The following is an 8,897-nucleotide window of genomic DNA, read 5'->3' on the forward strand; positions in this document are numbered from 1 at the left end:
TGAGGAGCCCGCAGGAAGGAGCCTTCTCTGAAAAGGACAGTAAAGGGCCAGTGGTTGTCATGACTCCAGGCTTGGTCCTAAAAGCAAAGCAAGATGTGCCAGCTTGTTATGTGCTGGGCCAAAAGTATCTATGCTCTTACTGGGCAGTTCACAGAAGGAAAAAGCAGTCCCCTTGAGCTGAAATTGGAAGAGACGGGCCAAAGAGACATCTTGCTGGCTGAGCCATGGGAGGGGGGCGATGCTGGGTCACCCTCTCCACACTACCGCAGAACCGTCGATGGGTTTCAAAACTATCCTGTTCTGGCCTGCAGCTGGAGTGAGAGGAAGTAAATCCCGTGGGAGAAAAGCAGGGTCACGTCAGGGCTTGGTGTCCCCACAGGGGCCCAGGATAACCAGGAGCTCCTGAGACGGCAGGGAAACCCGAAGGGCTGAGGCTGATGCCCCCAGCTCAGCTCCCCCCCATGAAGCAGCAGCCCTGTCCTGGTTGTGGGGTTTAAGGATGCCCTGAGCAGCTGCCCGCCCACTGGGATACGGATTGAGGCAGGCAGAAAGGCAGGCGCAGGCTGGCAACAGGAGAAAGGGTTGGCTTTGGAGGGTTTGGGGAGGGTATGGGGGGGTTGCTATGGTTTTTTCCCCAGATGGATCCAGGGGCTAAAGAGGGGCGGCTGCAGGAGGAGAGATGCTTGGAGGTTTAGCGCTGTCCAGGCCCGGCCAGACCCTGCAGATGAGCACCCATGGGGGTGAGCCTGCTCGCACTGGGGAGCTCCAGGTCCCCAGGAATCACCCTGTCTCACGGGGAAAACCCTCCCGCAGTCCCTAAAGCCCACCCACCCACCGCAGCAGCAATGGGGATGGCAATCACCTTAAGGAAATTGGACCATACCAGGCCTGTCACTTGAGTCAATCCCTTCCTTAAAGAGAAGAAGAAATTGAAAACACAAATGCTTTGGGGCATGTTTCCAGTGAGCACGGGGAGGCCGGAGCAGCAGCATCCACGGCAACATCTGTGACCCGGCTGCGCACGTGCTGGATGGACCGTGTTTGTGACCGGGCACGCACGCGGTGCCGTGTCACAAACACCCTGGCCTGTATAGATACCCCCACGCCACTGCCCCCGGCTCCGTGGTGTGTTTGCCACGGGCACTGGAGGACAAGGACGGTCTCCGACCAGAGCGAGGTCCCCAGGCCCAGCCAGCTGCTTCGTGGCAGCCACTTGCGGCCATGGAGCTGAGGTCGCGGCGCCGCAGGATGTCAGAATGCCCAACAGAGCAGTGTCCCCCAGCGCTGCCGGAGGAGCAGGCAAGATCCTCCTGTGCTCCTCCCAAGCGCAAAAGGAGATGTCCCGTCTCCAAGGAGAGAGGTGAGTGCAGAGCTTCCCCCCGGGCACCGGCCAGAGGGGATTTTGGCCGGTGCCCGGCTGTGCTGCCACAGGCCCCCGCAGCGTCCCAGGGTGCTCCGGCCTCTCCCCCATCCCCGCTCCCAGCATTACCCCCACCGCTCCGCGGCGTGCTGCTGGGGTGACGGTGCCTCTGTCCCCCGGCAGTGTGCGGGCTGTGCCGGCAGGACAACTGTGATGCCGACATGGTTGGCCAGCTGTGCCAAAAGGGTGGGCTCTGCGTCCACGAGAACTGCCTGGTGAGTCCCTGGGGCTCGACACCCCCCCAGTCCCCGACACCCTCCGGTCCCCAGCCCCGCACCGCCGGCAGCCCCTGGCACTCACCCTCTTTTCAAAACCCCCTTGCAGTACCACGCCAGCGGGCTGATGCAGAGAGGGGCCAACGAAGAGGGTTTCTACGGCTTCCTCTTCCCCGATATCCGCCAGGAGCTGAAGCGGGTGGCACAGAAAGTGAGGCCTTGTCCCCATGTGTCCCCACCGTGTCCCCACGCCCCGTGCCTGGCACTGCACACGCCAGCAGCCACCCACCCAGCCCCCAGCGCTGCTCTGGCAGCCGGCTGCAAGCAACCCCCAAGTCAGATCCCCCATGACGCAAAAAGGCCCGTTCCTGCGGCAGGGGGGGATCTGGAGGGTACGGGGGGCATCCTTATCTATCGGGGCCCGGTGTCACCAGCCGGGCGGCCCCACAGAACGCGGCGGGGCTCCCTGGGGCCTGTGGCGCTGACACCGTTGTCCTTCCTGCCGTCCCCAGAGGTGCCACATCTGCCAGCTGCCGGGCGCCTCGGTCACCTGCCGGGCCCGGCGCTGCCGGGGCCGGCGCTGCCGCCGCATCTTCCACTTCCCCTGCGGCAGCAAGCGGGGCTGCGTCTCCCAGTTCTTCGGGGAGTTCAGGTGAGTATGGCTGCCCCGCGGGGTCGGGGCCGGGGCTGGTGCCGGGGCCGGGGCCGGGGTTGGGGCCGGGGCCGGGGTCGGTGCCGGGGTCGGTGCCGGGGCCCGGGCCCGGGGCCAAGCTGTCCCCTCCGTCCTGCAGGTCTTTTTGCTGGAAGCACCGGCCGGTGCAGCGGGTGCGGGCGGTGCAGCAGGACCAGACCCTCTGCCTCATCTGCCAGGAGGGGGTGGCGGAGCGGCCCTGCTACGACACCCTGGTGTGTCCCGCCTGCGCCAGCGCCTGGTTCCACCGCGGCTGCATCCAGGTAGGTGGCATCGCCCCCGGCCCCTGGAGCGGTCCCCCCTGCTGTCACCCTGTTGTCGCATCGCCCAGCTCCAGGGCGGTGAACCGGACCCCCGGCGCTGATGCTGATGCCATCTCTGCCCCAGGGACAGGCACTGCGCTCCGGCTTTCACCACTTTTGCTGCCCGCTGTGCCGCAACAGGGAGCAATTCCTGGAAGAGATGTTTCGCCTGGGCATCCGGATCCCTGACAGGTCAGTGCCCTCCCTCCCGCTGCCGCCTCCCCCTCCGCGATGCTCCAGCTGAGCCCTCCTGCCTGCGGGTGTGCCGGGGTGTCCCCCACGGCCCCAGGGTGAGCGCTCCCCCGCTCCTGCAGGGATGCTGCCTGGGAGGAGGAGGATGGGGCATTTGCAGGCCATTACTTGCGGCACAGCTCCTGCGATGCCAACCAGTGCCTGTGCCCAGAGGGACGTGAGCATGTGGAGGTGAATGGGTGAGTGCCGGTGGCTGCGGTCCCCGCAGCCCCAGCGAGGAGATGGCGATGCCTTCGTCTCCTCCTCTGGGCAGGGATGGAGCCTCCCTGGGATATGGGCACGGCACGGCAGGGTGAGTGCCAGCAGCTCAGCCCCGGCTGCCGGCGGGAGCAGGGTGGACGTGGGCTCAGCACAGCGCCGGGGCTGGCACCCCACACACAGCTCGGGGGCCTTTGGTGACAGTGGGTCCTGTTGCTCCCCCAGGCCCTGGAGACTTCTACTCTGCACATCCTGTGCCTCACAAGGGACCCACCAGCTCTGCTCTGCCCTGGGGGAAGATGATGCCGTCTCCTGGGACTGCAGCGACTGCAGAGGCATGGACGCTGGAGAGGGGTGCAGCGGGGCGACAGAGTCCCCAGTGTCACCTGCCACCACAGCCACGCAGGACGTGGGGACATGGACAGGGCTGTGATCCGGGGAGAGAAGGAGGGAGGAAGAGTGAGGTGGGCTTGCACAAGGTGCTCATCATCTCCCTCCCTTGACACCGGACCAGACTCCAGCCCCTCCAGTGCAGGGAACCTTGCGCAGCACCCAGCATCCCGACACTTCACCTGAGGCTGACTAGTCCAGGGCCCTCAAAAAAGACTTCCCAACACTCAACAGATGCCATCGGTGCATACGTACGGTCAGTCAGCCCTGCCCACAGCCACCAGGGTCCCTGTCCTGCGGGCTCTCATCGCATCCATCTACACCACCAGCAGCAGCTGCACCCAGCCAGGGGTGATGTAAGTACCCACTGCTGCTGGGGGCGCGGGCTGCAACGGCAAGGGCTATGTCCCAAGGGTGGCTGGGAGGGGGACGGGGACACAGATACCCAAGGGTGCTGCAGGCAGGACCCAGCATAGGCACCCTGCTGCCCTGGCCGAGCGCACGAACATGGGTTTTCTCCTGGCAGCCTGGTCACCAAGAAGAAGAAGGAGCTGTGCGCAGACCCCCAGGCGCCCTGGGTGAAGGCACATCTCAAGCACTTCCAGCCTCAGAATAACTGACCGTTCCCCGTGGCCAACCACGATGGCCCCGCTGCTTCCCCTGGCGAGCCTGGCGCCCAGCCCCGGGCACACAAGACAGGACTTCAGCTGCAACCTTCTTCAGCAGGAAAATGTATTCTATTTAACTTATTTAAGTTAAATTAAATATTTTTTACTAAGAAAAAGGAAAGTACAAAAATAATTTAAACTATATCAAAATAATTTAAACTAAACTAATTTAAACTATATAAATGTGTCTGTAAATGGAGTGTCAGAAGTCTTGATGCCTAAATAAACTGTTTGTGCTATCAACTCCTTTGGGTGTCTCTGCAGTCCCGGCTGGAGCCCTGACGCAGGAGAAGGGTCCCCCGGGGACCCAGTTGCCCTCCCCATGCCCTGGGTTCCCCGCTCCTCCCCTCCCTGGCCAGGGCGGCCTGGGCCCCACAGCAGCTCCCACGGTGCTTCCCCCTCCCCAGCCCGTGTTAACCTCCACTGCCGCCCAGCACGGCCCCACGCTGTCGGGGGACACAAAATGGAAGTGCGTGCTAGGCCTTGGAGCAGGCCTCAGCCTGAACACAAGTACTCGGAGGCCTCGGCCAAGTCGACCCTGCGAAAGTAGAGTCAATGTTTCTTCCTGGTAGTTAGAAGAGTGCTGTGCCTTGGTTTTAACATGGGCTTCGTTACGAGAAAAATGCTCACAAGCTTCGGCTGCTGCTGGGAGAGAAGGAAGCAAGAAGACTGCCAGTCGTACTGCCAGATTAGCGCGGAACACCTGCTGGTGTTCAGCTGGTAGGAAAGTGCTGTAACTTGGTGGGAAAGTACCGTAACGCACGAAAGGTATACAAGCCAGCGTGCTGGTCGAGCGTCTCAGCATCACCCGTGATTTGAGTCCGTGCCTCAGTACGCCACAGCACGCCGTGACACCAGCGTCTCCCCTGGGGCTGCCAGAGCCGGCTCCTCTTGGGGTAACGGGCCGGCGGCACCCGCAGTGCCAACACGAGGGTCGGGGCCACCGCGGAGGCTCAGCCCTGCGGTGCTCAGGCACATCAGCAAACCCACACGCCCAGTTCCAACTTTGCTTAGTGAGGAGATGCAGGTTTGTGGGACAGGGGCTGGGGCGGCAGGTGGGTGTCGGGGTGTCAATACCATAGGACATCACGCTCAGTATATAAACTGGATGAGCTGGCCGGGGGAGGAAGGATCTGGGTGGTGGGCAATTGTATTGTGCCTCACTCACCGTACCTATTCTTTTCTTAGCATTCCTAATATTGTTTCTTCTCTCCTTGTGTTGTCCCATTCATCTGTTCCTGTCTCAACCCATGGGGTTTTACCTTTTTCTTCCCATTCTCCTTCCCATCCCACCGGGAGCAGAGCAGGGGGAGCAGTGACAGCTTGTTACCTTCTGGGCCATAAACATCTATGCCCTCACTGGGCAGTTCACAGAAGGAAAAAGCAGTCCCCTTGAGCTGAAATTGGAAGAGACGGGCCAAAGAGACATCTTGCTGGCTGAGCCATGGGAGGGGGGGGATGCTGGGTCTGACAGGCTCGAGGGGGACAGAAGTGAGACACCTGGTGGGACCCTTAAATAATCCTGCCTCCAGCATGATTCAGTCCGATGTCCTGTGGTTGAAAGGAGCGAGGGGAAAGGGATACAAACTGACCCCAGATATCGTCTTGTGCCAGTAAATTCAAAAGGGAAATTCCAAAGAAAGACGAAGTCAATAAAAAAAGCCTGAAAATTCGAAATAACATTATAAAAATCTTTTGACTCAGCAGAGAGCCAGCGCAGGAAGCTCTGAGGGACTCGCAGGAGGTGTTCAGAGCCAGTCGTGCTGAGGAAAATGAAAAGAGAGAAATAGAAACCCTGATGATCCCAACAGAGATTTGATGTGCTTAGGTTCTGCAGTGACGGTGACCGTGTTCCTGGAGATGTGGCGGCAAGGGCAGCGATCTGGGATGGGTAAAACCAGGGAATGTGAAGTGTAAAAGGTTGCAACTGCAAAACAAATTTCACTCCTGGGGAGCAGAAGCAGCAAGCAGTCAGCTTAGGAGGTGGGGGTGTCTGCAGAGTGAGAGCCTCTGCCTCAGCCCTGCTCCTTCAGGGCAGAGAAAGAGGAGCTGTTAGAGGTGGCAGCGTCCAAAAAGGCTGCTCTGGAGGAAATTGGTAAGAAGTGGTAGTATCCAGTGATTCTTGACTGAATGGGTGAGCTGAGCAGGCCAGAGGGGTTTCAGAGTGGAGCAGCTAATCTCATACCAGAACCCCACAACCGCTGAACCCACCTCCAGTCCTGGAGGGGACAAGTGAATCTGGCATTTGTGCTGGGAATAGGAGAGCAGGCAGTTGCCACCTGCCCGGGCTGATGGCGTTTGTACAGCCTTGTAGAACGTTTGATTCCAAAACAACATCGTGGTTAGTGACACCTTTTAAAATAGGACTCTCAAATTCCTCTGTGAATAGGCCTGGGTGTTTCACTGAGAAAGAAGATCACACCTCTAATCTGTCTGGCTTCTCGAGCATGCTGGTTGTGTGGTAGGACTGATATCCCTCTGAGTGATGGTTGTTTCTTATCTGCCCTGGAGCTGGGTCAGAAACATACATGAGAAACTCACTACTTTCATGTGCCAGTCTAACCACCCATCTATTTGTATTCCCAGACATTTCCTGGCCATATAACCTTACACCAGCAGTGTCCACTCTATCTCTTTTCTACCCTGTTGTTGACTCTGATACATTCACACAGATCAATTCCTCATTTTCCTACCCTTCAACCCAAGTTCTTTTCATTTAACTCTTCTCATGTTGTATACCACGAGGGTCTTGTCACAGTTTTGTGGTTTGTAGCATGGGTCTTTCCCTGCCCCAGATATTTTCAGCTGACAGCCTCACAAGCTGGAACGTCTGCTATTGTATTGTTATACTTGTCCTCAACAGCCTGATTGTACAGTCTATACTGTTCTATCAAATCCCTTCTCCATTGCTGCAGTCCTCAAGGTCATTATAAGCTTTTTGTGTGATATCCTGGCCTCTTCTAGATTGATGATAGCATGTCATTTTGCCTCATCAGCAAATTTCCCTTTGCATTCTCCTGGTTTTTTGCCAAGATCATTAATGTAAATGTTAAGTAGAATAATTTCTGAGGCAGAAACACAAGGAACTGTACTGGTAAACCGTCTTCAGTCTAACACATCCCCTTTTTGCTGAAGCAATTACCATGCCACTTTCAGGCAGTTCTTTACCCACTTTACATTTCATATGCCAGTCACATCTTCTTTGTCTTAGCTAATAATTTACTGTGTGGCACCATTTCAAATGTCTTACTGAAGCCCAGGCAAGTGAGATCTACTGCATTTCCTTCATTGCGAATATCTGTGAATTTATGAAAGGAAGCTGTTAGTTTAGTGTTGGTGTGCATCAGGGCCAATATTGCGTGATGTACTGTATGTTGTCCCTTGTGCAATGCCTGAGGATTTGGAGAAGGGATTTCAGTCAGAGGATTATGTCTGCAAAATACAAGATGATTTACATTAATCAGGGATGGATAAGACTGGGATTATACAAGTAGTTGATGGAACAACATGCTAGCAGATGACATTCACTCAGGAGTCATTTGAAACACTAATTTCTGTTTCTAAGGTCAAATGAACAACTACTTTGGAAAGAAAAAGGCCTGTGGTAATGTTTTTGAGTTTATGGCCAGATTTTAAAGATATTTGGGTCCTGAGTATTTGGCCCATGTGACTTGGAAGTCTCTGTTCCATTCCTCTTCAATGACATTCAGGTTCACTAAATGCCATTTTCTTTAGAAAATGAGACTTAACATCTCCTTATTTTCTAGAGTTGGTCCTTGGTCCTGCAAATCCAAAGATTAAGCAGAATATTGGAGTGCGTGAAGGATGGGACAGAAACTAATTACCCAAATGCCACAATGTTGCTGTAGAAACCAGCAGGATGATCTCCGAATGCCACATTCAGCCCTGATCATTTGACTCAGAGATGGATAGAGACGACACGGAGGACTTTGAGCCAGGTGATGAAAGCATTTAGCAACTTGGAGATGGAAGATGGAAAAGAGCAGGGCAAGTATGAAGGGAGCTTAAAAATAAACATTCAATATTAATTATCTACCCTTTCAGACAGAGACAGGAACATTTACATGGTTAAAATCATTTAAGGAGAAAAACAGTGCACTAGAGAGAAATATTTTGACACAAGGCATAATTAACGTGCGAAACTCTCTGCCAAAAGGTCTTATCAAGGGCAAAAAGTGGAGAAGAAAGACAGAAGCAATTTCTATAAAACAACCCCAGCTATGTAAATTTAGGTAATTTTTATTTTTTAGTCTGTTTTCAGCGAAGTGGGGCTTATGCAAGCTGCTGTCTGGTTGCAGGAGGTAGTGATAGTTTGTGTCTGCAAACTCAAAACTGAAATCACTTCTTGCTGTCAGACAACTTCTTTTGAAAGCCCCAGCAATGTATTCACGTGGGCAGGCGCAGATCTCTGCAGAGGCAGTAGCTGAGAGCCACTGGCTATGCCAAATTGCATGGAAGAGAAGTAGGTCAGTACATCTGGGAGACCAGAGTCCACGGTGCCCTCGACAAACCAAACCCAGTCCCGGTGAGAGTTAGCCCAGGGTTTTCCTCCACTTGAGCCCAGGGCTGAGGAGGGGGCTGTAGGTGCAAATAACGAGCACAGGAGACAAACAGCAGGATGGGGGCCTGGGCTGGGGGTTAGTGCTGTGGGTTCTGTTTGTGGGAGCTAGGGCAGAGTGACTCTGGGTTCACTGTGTGGCAAGAAGGTGCTGGGGGCTGGCAAGTGAGCTTCGAACCTGG

At 55.9% G+C, this 8,897-nt stretch overlaps 1 protein-coding gene across 1 annotated transcript; it reads left to right on the forward strand.

The window, feature by feature from the left end:
• The first annotated feature begins 1,149 nt into the window (after positions 1 to 1,149).
• Positions 1,150 to 4,379, forward strand: LOC122154667 (PHD finger protein 7-like). The gene is made up of 9 exons (XM_042805011.1): positions 1,150 to 1,360; positions 1,544 to 1,635; positions 1,745 to 1,846; positions 2,148 to 2,287; positions 2,427 to 2,589; positions 2,714 to 2,820; positions 2,943 to 2,968; positions 3,345 to 3,824; positions 3,995 to 4,379. Exons 1-8 carry the CDS (start codon positions 1,222 to 1,224, stop codon positions 3,509 to 3,511), a joined length of 936 nt encoding a protein of 311 aa, XP_042660945.1. The 5' UTR covers positions 1,150 to 1,221; the 3' UTR covers positions 3,512 to 3,824; positions 3,995 to 4,379.
• The last annotated feature ends 4,518 nt before the right edge of the window (positions 4,380 to 8,897 follow it).

The sequence above is a fragment of the Tyto alba genome, unplaced genomic scaffold (genome assembly GCF_018691265.1).
Source record: "Tyto alba isolate M040663 unplaced genomic scaffold, T.alba_DEE_v4.0 Super-Scaffold_43, whole genome shotgun sequence".
In the NCBI taxonomy this organism is placed as follows: Eukaryota; Metazoa; Chordata; class Aves; order Strigiformes; family Tytonidae; genus Tyto; species Tyto alba.

Excerpts from the sequence above, each read along its gene's own strand:
- LOC122154667 (XM_042805011.1), top strand. The coding sequence starts at position 1,222 with ATGGAGCTGAGGTCGCGGCGCCGCAGGATGTCAGAATGCCCAACAGAG. Across the intron at positions 2,590-2,713 it reads TCCACCGCGGCTGCATCCAG|GGACAGGCACTGCGCTCCGG; the intron begins GTAGGTGGCATC and ends TCTCTGCCCCAG. Across the intron at positions 2,821-2,942 it reads GGCATCCGGATCCCTGACAG|GGATGCTGCCTGGGAGGAGG; the intron begins GTCAGTGCCCTC and ends CCGCTCCTGCAG.